Genomic DNA, 21232 nt, shown 5'->3' on the forward strand with positions numbered 1-21232 from the left:
TTGGTCGCAGGTTAGGCGGCGAGGTGGGACTTGGTTAGGGAAGAAGACTTATTTTTTCCTGTTGGTTTTTTTTTTTTTTTGGGTGGTCTTTTAGTGTTTAGGGTTGTCGAGGTCCATAACCTTGCTTGATCTCATCCTCAAGGTGTTGCCATGGCATCTTCTGTCTTCGTGGTTGGGTGGTGTGGCTAAGGTTGTAGGGTTGGGGTGGGGCTAGGAATTGAGGGTCGGGTAAGGGGTTGGGTGCTTAGGGCTGATGGGGTTTCATTTTTTATTTTATGTTTATAAATATTTTTTAATATTTTAAGCCATTTAAGTTTTAAAAGGTGGGTCTCACATATGCCACATCAACAATTAACAGAACTTCTAACAGTAAGGCTAACGCGAATCGATTGCAAAAATTGAAAAACTTAGGGTATGCAATTGTTAAAATTGCGAATGCAAGGACAAACATGCCTTACCGATTAGAGTTTGGGGTACTAAATTGAAATTTACTCAAAATAAAATAATAATTTTCATTATATGTCATTTTTTCACCCAATTCAGACATCTTCTTTTGGATGAAGTAATTGAAAATTACATAGAATTCTTAAATGACAGAATTTAAATCTCCATTAGGGATGACAACGTGTCGGGTAGGGGCCGGGTATGACCAAGGTCTAAAATATCGAGAGTTTCGGAAATATCGATGGTCCAAAAACATAGATGTATCGATGGAAATATCGAGGAAATATCAATATCAATAAAAATTGAATAAAAATCACGGAAATTGTGAGAAAAACTCAGAAATTTTTATTGTAACTTTAGAGGATGTTTATTTAGTCAATTGTCTATTATTTTATCACAAAAAATTGGAATAAAATGCATGGCATGGTGGGTTTGAGTGATTTAAGTTGATTATGTAGCGGCTTGACAAACACCGTGTCTTTAGAAAATATGTAGTAATTAGTGAAAGAAAATTAAACACACCATAATTTTTAAGTTATAATAATTTACTACAATATATTACATATGATAATATATATGAGCTCGGAAAGAAAACAAAAATAAAATATATGAATAACTTGGTACCACATAGAAAGAATTTGTTAAAACTTAGTATCGCATATAATGAACAATATTAAAACTCAATAGTGAATAATAATACAACTCCATAATATATAACCAAAAACAAAAAAATACAACTCCATAATAAAATAATAAATAACATTAAACATATGCCTAAATTTATCATTAGGGATTTTTTTTTTTAATGGAAATTGATCCTAGATAATATTAGCTTGCAAAATTTTTAAAGACCATGTAAATATTACACATCGTAGTTTAAGTAGTTAAGAGCATTTACCTTTGCACCTGAAATTTTAAATTCAATTTATTATTGTGTACTTGTTGGCAAAAAAAAAAAAGCTGGTGGAAATACATGGTCATGTAAATCATCATAGTTGCATGTAATATGACCATTAGCATCAAACGGATCTGATAGTAAAAGTGTGAACTATTCGTAGTCCACGGTCAAAGTGTGTTGCACCAAGGTTGAAATGGTCAAAGTATATTGCACTTAAGATAAATTTGTTCCTCACATAACCTCATTTTTCAGATCCTTATGTGAGCAGGACTCATCTTATTTGTGGCTTATAATTTAGATTAAAAACTAAGAGAGAGAGAGAGAGAGAAACAAAACATCAATAGCCCAAAGTAAAAGGGCCCAAGAAACTCAACCCACTCCTTGCCACGTGCGAAGGCTTTGTCTTTTATCAAACACACACTCGAAGACACTCTCACATCCCAAAGCCCTAATCTTTGTAAACCTAAAATCCCCAATCTCCTCTCTTTCGCTTACGCACATACAGAGACAAAGCCATGGCTCTAGTGAGACTGGATCAGTCAGCCCATGCGAAGCTTCGATGGGGAGAGCTCGAAGAGGACGGCGGCGAGGATCTGGACTTCCTCCTGCCGCCGAAGCAGGTGATTGGGCCCGACGAGAACGGGATCAAGAAGGTGATAGAGTATAATTTTCATTTATTTTTCAGTTTTATATTGCGATGTTATCGATATTATCAATAATTTTGCGATATAATGCCCAAAATAAAGCATGAAAGAGTAGGAAATTATTGCCTCCGACATTATCGCGATAATATCGACGAAAATATCGATATATTGACGATATTTAAATGGATATGTGCTATAATATCGTCCATTCAAAAAAACGATATTATCGGCAATATTTCGCCGATAATATCGATATTTAAGACTGTGGGTATGACAATATCATCCCCGTCCTTGCTCTCCATCCACGCCCCCGTCCCCGAACCTATCCCCATTTAATAGGTTTGGGAATCCCGTCCCGCTTCCGTCAAGGGACTATCCTCCATACTCGCCCCGAATCCCTTATTTTTTTTACATAAAAAAATATTTATCATACATTTTAACCTTGAGTTTCATATTAAATTATCATTCAACACATCCAAATTAACTATAAAATTCAGCTCAACTATTCAAATTTTATATATGGCAATTAATAATTTATGTGTTTGAATTTATGTATGTCGAATTTTATAAATAACATAAATTACATTAAAAATGAATTTATACTCAATAGAAAGTGCGAATTGACGATTCTTTTGGTGGAAATTAAATTTAGGAATCTCGATTCCCAATTTTCATGATTTTTCCTTTATGTCATTTAATAAGTTCTATATTTACGTTGCCAAAAAATAAAAACATCAATTTCTTCACTTCAATTCCCAACTTTTTGCTAAATCCTCAATTATTTTCCTCCCTCCAAACGGAGGGTAAAAAAGAAAAAGAAAAAGAAAAAGAACAAAGGAGGGAGAAAAAGAACCAAGCAGACTGGCACAAGCTCCTCCTTCTCCAATCCAAATAACTTGAAATCCGACCCACTTACCTACGATTCTCTCTTTGCTACAGTAAGCACAAATCCACCTCCATTTATAAGCAAGCAATGAGCTTGGCGTTCCTCCAGGGCTATTCTTCCGCTGAAGAAGAAGAAGAAGCCCAAAATCACCGCCTCCATTACCAAAACTCAAACTCGTCGGACGACGACGAAGATGGTGACCAAAGTCACAAACCCAAATCCGTCTTTGACTTTCCCAAACCTCCCTCCTCTTCCATTGCCTCTGGCCTTCCTTCTGCATCTGATGTCTTCTCCGAGGTACCATTTTACCCTAATTCACCCCCTGTTTTTCTTTTTATTTCTCTCTGCAATTTACCATTCAGTTTGAAATTATTATTTTTTTGCTGCTTTTTATGGGTTCATTGTGCTTTTCTTCGATTGGTTGCCGAAGATTTGTGGACCGCCCGATTTCCTCAATAACTGTGTACAAGAAGACGGTTCAACGAGGGATGACGGTCCCCAGAAAGGGAGGCATGGTGCCCGCAACGCCAAACTTCGCAAGGACAAGAAAGATTTACCTGCTGGTTGGTATTTTTTCTTAGTTAATGTTTGTTCATATTATGTTAAAGATCAATTTTGTACACTTCAATTCTAAGTACTTTTGGGTTGCTTTTTGTTCAAAACATTCTCCTAAAATTGTCACTGCAGTCAGAGAGACATAGGAGGAGTGATAAAAATTGATTTTACACTACAAATTGGATATGTGGTCCCTGTATAATGAAGTGTATAATGGCTTTAAGAGAAAGAACAGGCACAAATCGCGGTTATTCAACCATATATAGATGACTGAGATGCATCTGTCTGAGTGTATCTTAAACATCTATGTTTAGTCCGCGGTTGAGATGCATGTCCTGAACTTAGGTTCTTATTAGATCAGGACAACCAGTTCACAGAATGGAAGTAACGTTGGAAGTAGACTCTATTCTGTTTATATATTATCCAAATTCAAACTCCAGTTATGGCGTGTTTGCTTGCATGGAATCGGGGAAGTCAAGAATAGAAGAGAGAATGAGTGGGACCAACTATTCACCCATAATCAATCTAACTCCTGGTGTTTCAGATATTGGATTATGAATTTTAGTGTGGAACCTACTTAATTTTTTATTTTGTACGTATTAGTAAACACCGTGGAAGTCATGAATCAGAATAATTCCAGTACCCATTGATAAATTTTCTTATCCTGAGTTTTCTTGAACTGTCTTGCGTAGATCTGCACCTCGTCAATGTGATGCTTTATTTAGTAATTGGAAGTCTTAGGTCAGACAATACCTAGATGTCTTGGCAACATAAAATTATTTGGTTTCTTGGAGTTTTCTTATAAATTTGTATCTGTTGAGTTCCAATCAAATCTGTTGGAATAATAATTGAGAAGTGTTTGTTTGAACTGTTATTTACGATACTCTGTTGAACTGATGGGCGTTATCTGTGTTCTGGATGCTCATGGCAGTGGTTTTTCAGCAGGAACAGCTAATTTGAAAGATATAGAAGAGAAGTTTGTTAACTGTTGATCAAAATTTTAAAATTATTATGCATATAGTTTCTCTGTGTATCATTATCTAATAATGATTTGGTTTTTACGTCTTTCTGCAAATGAATGTTTTCCTTTTTATTTTTTATTTTCTATTGCAGCAGTTCAGACTCTTGTTAAAACTGTGTACAGGTGCTGTAGTGGAGTCCAAAGCTCAGTTAGTTGGAATCCATGAACGAGTAAGAAGTGATTTTGCGGGTAACCAACCTCCAACATCAATAGTTACAAGCATGGCTCAAGGTGGCAAGCGTCTGCCAACTGCAACGAATCCTAGTGCAGAGGATGCTGCAGAGCTTCTGAGGTTATTGTTGCTGTTTCTACTCCCCACTCCCTTGTTTGTTTGCTTGTGTTGTTTTTTGTTTTTCTGAATCTTTTTCTTTTCTTGGTTCTGCTAGTTCTGAAAGACATTTAGCTGTTTTAGATTATTGTTATTTTTATTTTTCAGTTTAGCAGGTATTTTGGTTGGGTATTAGTCACGTATTTGGCCCCGTAATTGCTAATCTGAAATATTTCTCCTGATAGGATGTGTTTGCAATGTGGAATACCCAAGACCTACTCCAATGGACGGGGAATGGTCTGCCCAGCTTGCGGTGATCGTCCTGTAGACACAACCAACGATTCCAAGAAGAAGGGATCTACCATCAAAGATAAGGAGAAGAGTAAGAGGATGAAGGGCCAGTCATCTCATGGTACATGGAAAAGTGAAACTGAAATGCAGCTTCGGCAGCAGTTTGACTAGTAGAAGTTTGTTCAAATATTACCTGGAATAGCATAACATCTCGTAGGTTTATGGTTGTATTATCTAGCTGACCCATTAGTTCAGTTAGCAAACCCAAAGTTCATCAGGTCGTATGGGAAGTATTCTGTGTCTTGGTTTCATGTCAAAATGTGTTTATACACTTTTCTGTTATCTATTAGTAGTGGTAACAGGTCCAATTCAACCAAAATAGTTAAAATAGTTCTTACAGAAGCAGTCCTTAACTGCAACGCTAATTTGGTCGGGAGGAAAGGGGAACCAAGAGGCTGCAGTAGTTGCAAGGGTGCAAGCGGATATCTGCAGTTGCAGGTGACTAGCTCCGTGATGGGAAGCTTTGTTTGCTCACTTTTGGTCACGTTCTCCATGGCCAGAGTAGCTTGGCTTTTTTCACCATGCAAGCTTTATCTTCCGACTCCGTGGCAGCCAAACCTTGAGAGAGGCTGTGCCTTTGATACGCTGAGGCCTCAAACCAGTTGGTTCTGTCCTCCAGACTAAAACACGGACATGGCAGTCGGGCCGAGAACAATAAAACACTTGCTCGATCATCATCCTAGCACCATAGAAAATTTGCTCCGTAAGTGAGGCAGGATGAATCCTGGGTAGTGAAGAAGAGTCATGTGGCATAACAGGGAAGATTTTTAAACAATATAAGAAAATAGAATAAATTTATTAAATTTCATTCAATATTAATCCCGCTTTTGTTATGAGTTGCGTTGTTATGAATTAATTTTTGGGGACACGACATTGGGCTTGCCAGTGTAATTTGATTTAATTTGATTTAAGTTCCTTTTTTTTTTCACAATGGTAAATCAAGATAACTCTCAGTAGCCGCGGAAAGTAAAGCATATATTGATTTGAGGATCCACATGTTTGTGAATTTGGAAAGCATGTTATTATCCACTTCATCAAAGAACCACATGGTTGATGAGTACACCAATCACAGTTGCTGGTATGAATGCTCCAACCATTTATTTTGAGGTACATTCATCATCTCTTGCACAACTTAAACAACATGAGTTCATTCGTAGCTGGATTTAAAGAAGGGAGTTTCACTAAAACACTCAAAATGGGGGTTGAAATTATAAAAAAACTCAAACACTATTTAAACATAGAAACACACCCAAAACCCATCATTACACACACTCAAAACCTATTTATAAACACACTCAAAAAGTTGACTTTGGGGTTGATTTTGGGTGTGTTTCTATGTTAAATAGTGTTTAAGTTTTTTTTATTTATAAATACATGCTTAAGATTGGGTTTTTTTTTCATAAATTTGTATTTAAAGAACTCCCAATCAGAATTGAAAAAGGATCAAATAAATAAACAAAAACAGAAATCCCAGCACAATACAAGTCGAGAGGAAGTAATGTAAAGTTGACAGAGAGAATACCACAAGCAGAGGAGAAGACGGGAGGTCGAGAATGAGTAGAAGGGCTCGTTTGTTACACATGACTGTCTTGGTATGGACTATGCTTAGAGATTGTCTTGGCTAGGCTTGGCTTGGTCTAAGTTGGATAACACTTATTATGCATTTGGTGTATGCTTGGACTAGGACTAGATTTTTTTATTTTTTCAAAACTATCCATATATATGTATATATATATATATGTATAAATACATATATTATGTATGTGCATATATGTATTTTATAATATATATATAATATGTATATATACACACATATATAATATATATGACATATGTGTCTATACTTGTATATATGTATATTATAATAATATTATATATTATAATATATCTATATATATATAAAGCAAAAAGCAGAGAATGGTGAAACATTCAAAATACCAGAAAATACACTTGGTTAATTCAAACTTTAAGAATTGAAATTATTAATTAAATAAGGAAAATATGGTAAATTTACATTTTTTCATATTAAAAAAAATCAGATAATATATCATACTTTTATGGAACATAACTACCCATATTATCTTTTCTTCATATTAAAAATAAAATAAAAAAGAAAAAAGAAAAAAGAAAACCAATTGGCACATGCGTGAGCATGTACCAAGAGGCTAGTAATATATAAAGCAAAAGATAGAGAATGGTGAAACATTCAAAATACCAGAAAATACCCTTGGTTAATTCAAACATTAAGAATTGAAATTATTAATTAAATGAGGATAAAATGGTAAATTCACATTTTCATATTTAAAAAAATTAAAATTAAAAACAAATTAGATAATAGGTCCTATTTTTATGGAACATAACTATCCATGTTATCTTTTCTTAATTATAAAAATAAATAAAAAAAAAAAAATAGAAAACCAATTAGCACATGCGTAAGCATGTGCCAAGGGGCTAGTATATTATAATATAATATATATATATATATACATATATTATACATCTTACATATATAATATATGTGTAGGGCTCGTCAATGGGCGGGCTAGCCAGCCCAAATTTAACGGGCTTGGGTCGGGCGGGCTTTAAAGAGGAGAGAGAAAATATCGGGCCGGGCCGGGCCGGGTTTTTTTAGAAAATTCAAAGCCCAAGCCCGACCCATAGGTCGGGCTTGAGAAAGCCCATTGGGCCGGGCTGGGCTAAGCCCAACGGGCCGGGCCGAAACGGGCCTACTTCATTCGAAAAAAATCATAAACTTAATCATAAGGGCATTTTAGTCTAAATTTGAGATTAAACTCACTTAATTCCAATATTTTCACATCAAACCAAATTCATAAAATACTCAATAAAGTCACACAACTTAATAAGATTTTCCACAAAAATAATAAAACAAAGTATTATTTTTGAGGTTATTACATAATTAGACCATAATACGTTTTAAGAAATAATTTTAAAAAATAATAAGTATCAAAAAGATATTTTTTTTAAAGGATGGTATAAATAAATATGTAAATGTTTGGTGATGTGTTCAAGAAAAACATGATTATATTTGGTGGTAGTAGTACGATTATGTTTCGTGATATGATTATGTTTAGTGATATGATATATTGTTCATCTTATTTATATATATATATATATAATTGTTGTATTAATAATTGACACAAATTAATGTGCTAATCATCCAATTATAAACTAGGAATGAGTAAAGAAAAGTAAATGAAATGAAACAAATTATATATGTGATTTAAGTGATATAATTCTAATCCTAAACTCTTATTTATACATAATTATATATCTATGCGGGCCTAACGGGCCGGGCTTTTGTGAGTAGGCCGGGCCGGGCTTTGGGCTTAATCGGGCCGGGCCTATGGGCGGGCAGCTTACACCTGCCTAGCCCGGCCCAAGGCGGGCGGCCATCTCAAAGCCCATAACGGTCGGGCCGGGCTTTTTCCAATGGGCGGGCGGGCCCCCATCGCCCATGAGCCCGCGGGCCAAATAATGAGGCCTATATATGTGTATATAGATGTATATATGTATATTATTATAATATATACATGGGTATAATACATATACATATATAGAGTTTTTCTCTAATGCGGACGTCCGCATTGTGTTAAAGTCCAGTCGTCTCCTTTGCAGTTTCTTTTTTGCAAGTGGATTTGGTTCTTAGTGGAATCCACTTGGCTTGAGGAACCATACTGGCTTAGTGAAACCCGTTCATCACTTATATGGCTCTATAATTAACAGAAAAAGAAGCCAGTTTACTGAGTAGCAACCAATGGTATTGCTTATTGTTCTTCTGCACACCTTCCCACCTTTGGGATACTTTTTGGAAGGCCAAACCCTTAATTATATATTTATATATGGAGTACTTACCATGTTTTTGCTTTATATATGTATGTATGAAATCCAATCCACAGAAAAGAAGCTAGAAGGACACGACCGGACTTTAACACAATGCGGACGTCCGCATTAGAGAAAAACTCTACATATATATATATATATATTATAACACAATGCGGACATCCACATTAGAGAAAAGCTCTACACATATATATTATAATATATAATATAGGGTTTTTCGCAGCAATGGTCCCTCAACTATACTCGTTTTTGCATTTGGGTCACTGAACTCAATTATTAGTTGCAGAGGTCACTCAACTGTGTGTGTCGTTGCACCAGTAGTCCTTCCGTCAAGTCTGGCTATCGTAGTGTCAATTTCAAGGGCAAATTTGTCTTTTGAAGTATGGCATGTCCAACCTCCCATCTACAACAACTTCCCTCCGAAAAATGTAAAATCTAGCGCCAAATAAATCCCCAATTCCCATATATATTCGAAGAAAGCTACATAAAAACAGTAGATGTGCTGAAATTTTGGAAATTGGAAGGAAATCTGGGAAGCCACATAAAAACAGTGGATGCGCAAAAATGTCGCAGATTTCTTCTTCATCAACAAATCCAAGCCCTAGTGTGAGGAAGCTATGCAGGTGCGGTGGATATATCAAAACTTGGGCTTCATGGACTGATTTAAATCCTGGGAGAAGATTTGAGGCTTGTGAGATGAGTCGAGTAAGTTAATCTGTGAAATTTTATTTTGTTGCTTGATGGGTTTAGCTTTGATGTTATGAAACATACTTTGCAGAGAAACAGAGGAAATGGGCATCATTGGGAGTGGCTGGACACACCGACCTGTGCAAGAGGAAAAGAACTAATTCCTGGGTTGCTGAGAAGAATGAGAGCAATGGAAGAGGACCTAAAGTTAATAGAAGAACAGAAGAAAGAAGTGGAAGATAAGCTGAAAATGGTGGGGAGAGAAAAGAAGGAATGGGAGTACGAAGTTGGAGAACTATGCAAGCAGAAAACACTGTTGGAAGAGAAAAGAACATGCCAACCACCAAGAGAGAATCAGATTTGGGGGGTTTCATTTTTGTCATTGGGTCTTGGGTTTTTGGTGATTATGATGATGCTCTGTGTCTTGAGCAATTGGTTGACATTTCCGGGTGGAAACTATGAAAAGCTTATGATCAATTAGGTCGAAATGTAACGATATGTAGTTCATTTTGCAATGAAATTTGAGTTCGAGTTTGGTGGACATATTGGTGTTAGTGTATTGAAATTTTGTAATGAAATTTGAGTTCATTTTGCAATGAAATGTGATGATGCTCTGTACCAGTTTCAAAATGTACCAAATCAACAGTTATAACACCTAGTTCCAAAATGTACCAAATCAGCATATATAACATCCACTTCCAAAATGTACCAAATGATCAGTTATAACACCCAGTTCCAAAATGTACCAAATCAGCATATATAACATCTAATTACAGCTTCCAAAATGTACCAAATCAGGTTCCAAGTTACAGCTTCCAAAATGTACCAAATGTACCAAAATGTACCAGTTCAAGTTCCAAAATGTACCAAATACAAAACAATGACATCCAGCCCAGAGACACATCTAACAAACCATTCATAAAACACATCTAACTACTTCAAAAAAGACATCCAACAAACATCCTCCTAGTTAGCCTTCAAAAACATCCATGGTTCAAGCTTCATGGCAGGAGACTTGAATCTCTTGGCAGGAGACTTCACTCTCTTGGCAGGACACTTGAATCTCTTGCCAGAGACTTGGGTGGTTGTGATGATGATGATGTAGCTCCAGTGTAAGAGAGTGGCTGTGATGATGATGGGAGTGGTTCTGTTGATGAGAAATTATTTGGCAATTCTGTTGTCCCATTTCCAACCTAAAACAAAATGGAACCATATTAACTAACTAAAGTAAATTAACTAACCAAAGTAGCATGACAAAGTTGTCACTTACATTTCCTCTTCCAGTTGGCGTTTCTCCTTTCCCATTTCCTCTCCCTCTTTCTGTAGTAGTTCCTCTACCTCTTCCTCCGCCTCTAGTTGGGTTGGGCTGATTAGGGTGGGCCTAAATAACAAAAATAAATATGATATAAACTAAACAATAACAAAAAAAAGGGTCATATGAACTGGTTGGGCCTAAAGACCAAAAAAGAATGAAACTAAAGAGATTTTAACCCAAATACCTGAGTTGCCCCTTGGACTGTAGAAGAGCCAATTGATCCTTGGATTGTAGAAGAGCCAACTGCTCCTTGGTTGGGCTAATTAGGAACGGCCTACAATAACAAAAACAAAAACCAATTTAAGTTGTCAACAACAAAAGTAAAGTAAACTACAGAAAATATAACCTAAATACCTGTGACGTCCCTTGGTGGGCATGTCGTGTCTTATTATGTCCCTCCTGGCCACAAATTGAGCATCTTATCTTCACATAAATCCTTTTCAACCTAGTAGGTGGTGGATTGCAAAATGGAGGCAAAGGGTTTGAAGGAACTGGAGCAGGTACTTCAACATCAGCAGGTCCTTTGTTCCTTGATTTCTTAGGTCTTCCAGGCTGCTTCTTATATGGAGGAGGTTTAATTGGAGGCCAATTAGTTCTCTGCCACTGGTCCATGGATGGTATTGGGTGTACCATAGGTTCATATGAACTCAGGTAAGCTTCTTTCTTATAACAGTCATGTGCATAGTCAAACACATTTGCCTCCTTTGAAAGATACAAGAAATAGCATGAGAACGTGGGATCCCACACAAATCCCATCTTCTACAAGAGCAAGTCTTGGTTTTTAGATCCACTACATACTCTCCCCCATACATATGGCTCATTTGGTATTTGCTCTCACCTGCTAATCTAGGAATGCATTGACTAGCTCCCAACTTGTTCTTCTCAATGATCTTGACAATCCTAGGCTCAACTGGATGTCTCCAAACCGTACCAGCAATCCTTCTATTAGCCATCCTTAACATGATATAAACTCTAATCCTTTCTAGACATGTTAAGATAGACTTGTCTCTTGAATCTAAAATGCAAGAGTTAAAGGATTCACAGAGGTTGTTCAACAACAAATCACACTTAGAATGTGGCTCAAAATGAGATCTACTCTAATTTTTGGCTGGTCTTTTCTTAAGCCACTTCCATGCCTCTTCATCTTGATATTTCATCTTGTCCATTTTTGCTTCATACCAGGGAATGGTAGTTGCTCTTGCTATAGCCCAGAGAATGTTTTTCAGTGCAAGGCCACCATGCTCATCCTGAGTTGCTTTGTAGAGATGCCTAACACACATTCTGTGCTCAGCTGTTGGAAGCAATGTCTCAATTGCAGGTTTTCTTATCACTCATAAACACCCAAGCTTTCCCATTCTCAATTTGTAAGTCTTCAATCAAAAGTTGAAGGAACCAAATCCAACTACTTTTTGATTCCACCTCTACAACAGCATAAGCAACTGGGTACAGTCCATTATTCCCATCAACACCAACGGCTATTAAAACTTGCCCTGTGTAAGGTCCCTTTAAATGGCAGCCATCTATACCAATCAGAGGTCTACATCCTGCCAAAAATCCCCGCTTACAAGCTTCCAAACACACATAAATTCTTTCAAACACAGGTTTATTACCCTTCATCTTATTCTTTATAATCACAGTGCTGCCCTTGTTAGCCTTCTTCAATTCTTCTGCATAGTCCCATAGCCTTGCATATTGCTCCACATAGCTGCCTTCAATGATCACCTTGGACAAGTTCTTTGCTCTATAAATATGATGCTTTGAAACATTCATATGGTACTTTTCTAAAACCTCAGCCTTGAATGCCCCTACATCCCACTCAGGATTTTTCCTAATCTTGTCAGCAAACCTTTTGGACAGCCACCTTGAATTAGTATATTTCAGTTTGTCCACTCTAGTACACTCATGCTCTAAGGACAGAGTCTTTATGGAAAATGTTTGCTCATCTGTGTATATCTTGGAAGCCCAGAGAATAAAAGGGCATTTCGTGTGACCTGCACACTTTGCTTGAATCCTTTTATTATCATTCTTCACCAATTTAATATTCCTTCCTTGCACAATTGCATACTCCCTAATAGCTTCCTTGAGTTCATCCTTATTGGCAAATTGCATTCCAATTATATACTCTGGATTTCTCAAATCAATATCTTTCCTAAACTGTTTAAAATTTATCTTCTTCGATTTCCTCTTGCTTGTCTTTTTTTGACATTCTTCCTCATCACCAGAGCTTTCAACATCAGAAGGAAGTCGATCACTATCTTCATCATCATCTGATATCTCCCCTGTAGCTTCATTAAGAGGCATTTCATTCATCTCTTCAAAACATTGTGCATATTCATCATTTGGTGCATCGTTCCTTGGTTGTGCTCTTGATGCAGCCTCTTTATTACCATTTTCTTCTTCTTCACTTATTTCATAATCACTATCAACAATAACATCCGCTTTTTCCTCCTCTTCCTCCTCTTCCTCTTCATATTCATCTTCATTGCCAACATCTTCACTGTGCTGTTGTTGCCCTTTATCTTCACTCTCTAGCTCGTTGTTATGAGTAGGATCATGGTAGTACAACACCAATACCTGATCTAATGAAATGCTCCCAACCAACCCTGGAATACAACTATCATTTACAACCTCATTCACAACATGCTGACCACTTTTTGCAGGCCCCTTATAGTAAACTTTTAAGCTTGTAACCCTTTGTGTTATATCAACTTTGTATCCAAGATCTATCCCAATTTTCTTTAAATCCAATAATGACAGATAGTCATGAATACAGTAGTCAACATAGCATACTTTGCCTCCCTTATACATGCCATTCTCCAACATACCAAAGTGGTGGAGTTCAGGAGTACATAGCTCTTCTTTATCTATCACATTACACAAAGGTATGCTTACAAACAATTTCAATGACAATGAGGACAAAGTAAACAAGGAAGACAAAGTAAGTGCAGGCATGTGTAAGTGTGAAATCACTTCCATGACAAACCGACATAAATGGGACCACAGACAATAATAAAGACTCCAACTACATTTTTTCCACCTTAAAGCCAAAACTTCATTGTCAACATAGGACCACACATTTGTAAACATATTATATTGCAATATAAAATGCAGAAGGAATATTTAGGTTATAGTAACTTACCATACTTGGGGTTCTCCAGACCACCGAAACATTGTCTCCATTTGAAGAAGCCTCCACACTGTAGACTGACAGTTTTCTCGTGATTTCCACGAAACCAAATCCTATATCTGTACTTTATTGCTTTTTAACTCAAAATACTTCGCTACTTAGTCCATTAATGCATAATGCTTTGAGATAATGTTCCAAAATCCCCCAAAAATCGAAGTCTAATGCCTCTCGATTTGAAAACCCTAGACGCGATTTTCCCCTTTTGTTTGCCATTTCTGTAAACTGTCATTATCTTCAAAACCAAAAGATTCGTTAATTAACTGAAAAGTTGGATTTGCCCCTAACGAATCTATGAGATTCTCACATATGCTTGCCACGTCATTATTTTAAACGGAAAAAGCTAACGGACTTGACGAAAGGACTACTAGTGCAACGACACACATAGTTGAGTGACCTCTGCAACTAATAATTGAGTTCAGTGACCTAAATGCAAAAACGGGAATAGTTGAGGACCATTGCTGCGAAAAACCCTATAATATATATGGGTATGTTATAATAATAATATACATATATATATGTATATTATAATATATATATATACACATTTATTATACATATATAATGTATATGTGTATATATGTCTGTATATGTATATTATAATACATACATGGGTATAATATATACACACATATATGTATATTTATGTATATATATGTATTATAATAATATTAATATGTATATGTGTATACGGGTATATTATAATAATAATACACATGTATATATGTATATGTATATACATATGTATGTGTTTGTGCCTGATAAATCACGGTCATAAACTGACCGAAAGGACCTCCTCTCGGCCTTAGCACCTACTCATGAACTGAAACGGCCATGTTTCGTTAGGCATTTTGCTTTCACGAAAACAAAGAAAAGCTGCGAAGACAGAATCCTCTTGGCCTCGCGACGCGGTATTATAGGTGAATAAGAGACACGCCAAAGATATCGTGGTTAAATCGCCACGTGGCCTCGGGGTCCCACGCCCCATTTAATGAAGTAATGCCTCACTATCGTAGCAAACCCACTAGTCGCAAGAAGCATTTAATGCACGAGGGAAGAAGGGAAGTGAAGTCGGATTTGGTGATGGAAATCGAGTGGTTGGCGCAAACATTCTCACAATATTCTTACAACTTGAGGTCGATCACCAACCACCGGACCAGGGCATTAAATGCGTTCCCACGGCCAAGGGCAGAACCCACGATCAGGGCGGTGGCCGAGATTTACCGGGATTTATGGGGGTCACACCACCATGCTTCACGATCCCAAATGTCGATTTGACTACCCACTTGCCCCGATCAGGCTCCACCACGCAGATCTTTTCAGCCTCGATTGTCCCTCCAGGACTCCCTTTATAAATACTAAGCTCAACACTACATTCAAAGGGTTCAAACACCAAATCAAAAGCCTCTCACGGAGCAAATTATATTTTCCTGTAATGCACTTTCAATACCTTTATTTGCTTTCCTAAGAGTAGTGGTAGATTGTAAAGAAAATCCATTCATGAATATATCATACGACCCTTGATTTTCAAGGCGCCGGAGCACCATCTCTGTTATCATCTCATTCACCCCATATATCATAATGACCGTCGTTCTCTAAGCAGCGCGCCAGAGCACCGCCTAAAACCCGCCACCAACACCACCACTAAACGGCCTTGTAGCTCAGGCCGTGAACCGACGGCGATATCGGTTCCTCTCTCGGTCACAATCGTTTGATTAGAGTCGAACTCAAAGCGGCGCATCATTTAACCATCTTCTACCCAAACCTCATCACCATCTCGACGCACGGTAAGCCGTGCTTTGCACCTTCGCGCACAACCGCACCACATCCAAAAGAAGGGCGTCACGTGTTACGCGACATCCCCTCGGCACGGAGCACAGGCGTGAGATTTGCAGCCAACAATATGTATATATATACACATATACATATATTGTATATATGTGTATACATGTACATTATAGTATATGTGTATGTAAGTATACTAATAATAATAATAATAATAATAATAATAATAATAATAATAGTAATAGTAATAGTAATAGTAATAGTAATAGTAATATATGTTATTAGTATTACAATATAATATATGCATTTTATACATTGATGAGCTTGAGACTAGTTGATCCTCCCTTTCCACATGGGTTTAGTAGTCCCCTCCTAAGGAGGTGTTTTTAGTGGGCCTTGTATTAGGAATCCCATCTAAGACTAGGATTAGATGAAATAAACATGGTACTAAATTTAGTCTAAGCCAAGCCTGTGTAACAAACGACCCCTCGATTTACTTGGAAAAAGAGGGTTTTGTGGGAGGAACCTTGGTTGATTGGTGTGGGATCAAATAATCTGGCTTCCAATCACAAGATGCCACATGGACAAGAAGAATATCTCCTAGGTAAATTAATTGAGCTCATTTATTTAACAAATTAATTGATACTAAAAATAGGGATATTATCTTTATTTAAAAGATAATATCACCAATTTAGGATTTTATCTTATTTAGGAGATATCATCATCAATTAGTGATTTGATCCTAATCAAATTCCTAATTGATTCAATCTCTACAATTTGGGGAAAGAATATCTTCCTTCCAAATAAGAAAATATTCTTTGAAAAACCCTAGATGCCTAGAGCCCTATAAATGCATAGTTACATTCAACACACAAGGTAATCTGAAACTCAACTTGAAAACCCTACTCTTTCTCTCTCTCTCTCTCTCTCTCTCTCTCTCTCTCTCTCTCTCTCTCCCCATATTTTCCTATCATGGCTCCGACCAAGAGAAAACTTCGTACCCTTTTTTAGCTATTGCTTCTCAGAGATTCAATAGAACTAACTTAGATATCAAAGGGTCTTTGGCCAACACCCCCTAGGTGTGGTCTTTTACTTATGTTTGATTTTACAAGAATCGAGGAAGAGAGAGAAGGAAGTTCTAGAGTTGAACGATCCTCAAGTGATTTCATTGAGAGCGCGAGTTATACTCAATGCATGCTCTTGAATCAAAGGAATCTGTTTCCTCTTTTTTTCACTTAACCAAAGCCTTCCAAACAAACATGGTTGGAAGCAAACGCACGAAGCAAGACTACCGCGATGGCTCAATCTGTGACGGGCCAAAGCCACTCATCCAAGATCCCGCGATTGAAATGGGGCACAACCTTCCCACGACGCCACCGCTGTGAACCTACCGCACACCCATGTCACCGGGCCACCACATGGTTCCATGGTTGGAGCCGCACCGCAACCACAAGGCATATCGGTGGAAGCGGACAACCCGCTTCATGGTCCCACAGCCGAAACAGCGTGCACCATAAGGACTCATCACTTCTAGCATCGCCTCACAGCCACACGGGTCCGACGATAATCTTCTTCACGGCCCCGCGGCTAGTCTCGTCTCGCACAAGGTGGAACCTCTCATTAGGGCAATCTAGCCGCAATCATAAGTTACGACTTGATCTTGAAACAACTTCACCCATTCCCTCATTTGCCTCCCATTGGACGTACGCTCCTGTGTACACCTCCAACAAAACTCTAACCCGTGTGCATTTGGACTCCATGCAAGTCTCTCATCCTGATCCACGAAGTCAAGTAGACCTCAATCTTAAAGTCGACCAGCTGACCCAGAGAATGGACGACCAAATCGACTTTGTGAGGTAGCTCCTCAACCAGCTAGACTTGGTTCGAGACCTTGGCCTTAGACAGTAAGATGAAGAGAGAAAGGTAGACGAAAGAACCGGCGGGTAGTTCGAGAGGTCCCATGCAGGTCGAGCAAGAGCAAGCCGACAAGGAGAAGGACAAGAGCGTGATCAGCATGCTGGCATATCACAAGCATCCGCGAGCCACGCTCAAAGCAGACCAAGTCTCCGATCTAGGTTGAGTCCAAGGAACAACGTGCAAGAAAGGCTAGGCCAGCGACCCGACATTTGTGCCGCTGGGCCCACAAAGAAATGTTCGAGAGGCGGGCCTTTGGGAGGTCAATCTATCGACCCTCGTAATGAGGTTCGTGAAAAATGTGCTTTGCAGCCTACTCTCGAAGAGCCAATTCCTATCGACAGGCCACAAGGAATCCCTCACAGGCACAGTCCCCCCAATATGCCACATAGGTAGGACATCTAAGGAGGTCAGCCATTGCGATCAACGAAGTCAGCCAACGACGTTCGAATCATGGAGGTCATTAGCATGACCTATAGGCTATGCATGCAGAAGATTTCGAAGGTGCTCTACAAGTGATGTGGACTAAGTGAACTCATCACCATTCACCACAGAGATCGAGCAGGTTGCTCCACTAAAGCAATTCTCAACGTCTCGTTGCACACACTTCAAATGGGCTTCTGATTTTGAGAGCCATCTGAAGCACTTCAAAAGTGTTATGATTCTCTATAAGACCGAAGACGCATTAATGTGCAGGGTGTTTACAATAACCTTGCGAAGCAGCCCAGATTGGTTCCACCACGCCATCCGAATCGATCAACGACTTCAAGGAGCTAGCTTTCATCTTCACCAAGGAGTTCACTTCTTATCGGACGATCAAGAAGAAGTCTGACCACCTGTTCAACCTATGCAAGAAGCACGATGAATCTCTTTGAGATTACATCAAGAGGTTTAAAGCAGAAAGGGCCAACATCGTAGGGTACAATGACCGAATCGTGTCCTCAGCCTTCAAGAAGGACTTGCTAGCCAAACACTTATACAACAAGTGACTATTGCTCCCAACGGACTCTAGCAGAGGTTTTCCCGACCACAGAATGATAAACACTCGAGATGATGATCAAATCACGTGAAAAAATCTACTAAGCGGGCTAATCAACCTACCAAACAGGCAAGTCGAGAAGCGGCAGGTTCGCCAACAATGGCGTACTAAGCGCAAGTCACATCCCTAAGAAGACACTTGGGCAAATGAAAACTACACTAAGTTTTCCATCCGCATACATCAAATCCTAGCCCAAGTAAAAGACAAGCCTTGGGTGAACAGACCACCGCCCTTAAAAGGAGACCTGGACAAGAAGGATAACAGAATATTGTGCCTTCCATGGGGGATACATGCACTTCACGAATAATTACTTTCCCTGGAAAAAGCACCCAAAAAAACTGGTGAGAAAAGGCCATTGCACGAAGTTCATAGCAAAGCAGGCCATCCAGCAGATCGAGGACATTAATGCTGCCAACGAACCTCCCCAAAAGGTCATAAGGATTAACACGATCCTCTGGGTTGACCGGTAAATGAAAGAGGAGGAAGATTAAATAGGTCACTGTTATCTCCCAAGTCTTAGCTGGCCCTCTATCAATTGAAGACGATCCTGTGATCGGCTTCCAAAAGTGAGATTTAATAGGCCTTGATTTGCCACACAACAAAGCCCTGGTTGTCACCATTTAGATTGCTCAAGCCATGGTCGACCGAATCTACACAAACGAGGGCAGTGCAGCCAACATCCTACAATTGTTAGTCGTCCAACAAATGGGCATCGAGACAAAGATAAACAGATCAGCCAGGTCACCGACCAGCTTCAATGGCGACCTTGATTACCATTGGCACGATAGAGCTTGACGTCTATTCCCCGTCGGTAATCACCTCGCACACCTTTATGATCATTGATGAAGTTTCCCCCTATAATGGCATCCTGGGCAGACCATGGATTGGCAAGATCAAAGCAATCACATCCATCACGCATCAGAAAATCCGCTACCCTATCCAAGGGGATGGTGAGAAAATGCTTAGCTCAATAGCTTGGAGTTTTTCATCCTTAGTGTTTTACGGCTACAACTGCTACTAGAGCATGCGCCTCCAGAAGAACGGGTAGACAAGATTCTCTTAAGGCTTGCCATTTTGATATTCTGGGTTTTATGCTTTCCTTCTGTTCTCCTCCTAATTCAAGGTTGCTAGTCTCTGCCTAGCTCTCTTCAACGCTTACGCCTTTCTGGCAATGGCCAGCGAGCCTATCCGACGGCTAGACAACTCGATGACTAGTGAGTAAAGGAAACTTGACAGAAAACCAGAAAATTAGACATGCAAAACCTAGTTATAACCTTCAAACTAACAACTCTTCTAGGGACTTTTGGCTCTGATACCAGGTAGTGGCCCGACCTCTTATATATATATTTATTTATTTATGAGCCTTACGTGAGTTTCGATGCAAGGATACAAGGGTCTTCGGAGCTTGTTGGTTCTTATTTTATTTTATTATATTTGTTTATCTTTATCTTTTTATTATTTTGATATACATATATAATTTAAGCCAATAGTGCACCAAATGATTCATGAGATAGAGGAAGTCTAGTGAGTGGACTTTTGTTTTCATAAATAAATTTATGCAATTAAATTTCATTATTTGATCTTGAATAAGTATTAATTAGCTCGAGTTTGTCTAGCATATTTTGTTGAGGTTACATATTTTATTTATATGCTGCTGAGTTGAGAACGCTTAAAGTATAGGGGAAATAAGAATTTCACAAAACTATCATATGGGATGGCAGCAGAGTTTTAAGATAAAAAGAATTTGTTTTCTTTATTCTAAAAATTCTAGAAATTTATATTTGCTTAAAACCACCCTAAGTACCCAAATATAATAAATGTTGCCTTCGGTTAGGTCAGCATGCTCGACTTTGCCCCACGAGTCTTAGGGATATCCAAACCATGTGGAGCGAGGATTGTGGATCAAGTTGACTAAACATCCCCTGAATCCTTTTAGAATTGCGGCTCAGATCGACTTTGTGTTACCAAGACCTACTAGGACGTGTCACCAATGGTGACACGAGGAATTGATGGTTATGGCTTTACAAGTGCTAATGTATTATTAATGATCGAAGATTGAGATGAGTTATAGAGGACAGAACGTTTAATTGGGTCAGAGAGGCCTGACGCCGTAATAAATTGATGTTCGGTTGCTTGAATGGTATTTTTGTGCATACTGAATGTTGGGATTATAAAATTATGTTTTATACAGGTGAAAATTTTGGGAAATGAGCAATTTACAGGGGATGCTCTGCCGGATTTTTGGCAGAAGTCAAACTTGAAATAAATTTGGTTTCTAGTTAAAAGGGCATTTTAGTCATTTGTGCCCGGCACCCGCCAAGTGTAAGACACGCACAAGGTTTGGCTCGGATTTCAAAGTGAAATTTGGGTCAGGTCCTGT

At 38.3% G+C, this 21232-nt stretch overlaps 1 protein-coding gene across 1 annotated transcript; it reads left to right on the forward strand.

Annotated features, from left to right (window-relative positions):
• The first annotated feature begins 2782 nt into the window (after window positions 1–2782).
• Window positions 2783–5349, forward strand: LOC103335922 (plant/protein). The gene is made up of 4 exons (XM_008238956.3): window positions 2783–3169; window positions 3303–3435; window positions 4572–4740; window positions 4962–5349. The coding sequence occupies exons 1-4, from the start codon at window positions 2960–2962 to the stop codon at window positions 5176–5178; spliced, it is 729 nt and encodes a 242-aa protein (XP_008237178.1). The 5' UTR covers window positions 2783–2959; the 3' UTR covers window positions 5179–5349.
• Window positions 5350–21232: the final 15883 nt, after the last annotated feature.

This window comes from Prunus mume, linkage group LG6 (assembly GCF_029339155.1).
Source record: "Prunus mume cultivar Tortuosa linkage group LG6, ASM2933915v1, whole genome shotgun sequence".
In the NCBI taxonomy this organism is placed as follows: Eukaryota; Viridiplantae; Streptophyta; class Magnoliopsida; order Rosales; family Rosaceae; genus Prunus; species Prunus mume.

Excerpts from the sequence above, each read along its gene's own strand:
- LOC103335922 (XM_008238956.3), top strand. The coding sequence starts at position 2,960 with ATGAGCTTGGCGTTCCTCCAGGGCTATTCTTCCGCTGAAGAAGAAGAA. Across the intron at positions 3,436-4,571 it reads CAAGAAAGATTTACCTGCTG|GTGCTGTAGTGGAGTCCAAA; the intron begins GTTGGTATTTTT and ends AACTGTGTACAG. Across the intron at positions 4,741-4,961 it reads GATGCTGCAGAGCTTCTGAG|GATGTGTTTGCAATGTGGAA; the intron begins GTTATTGTTGCT and ends TTCTCCTGATAG.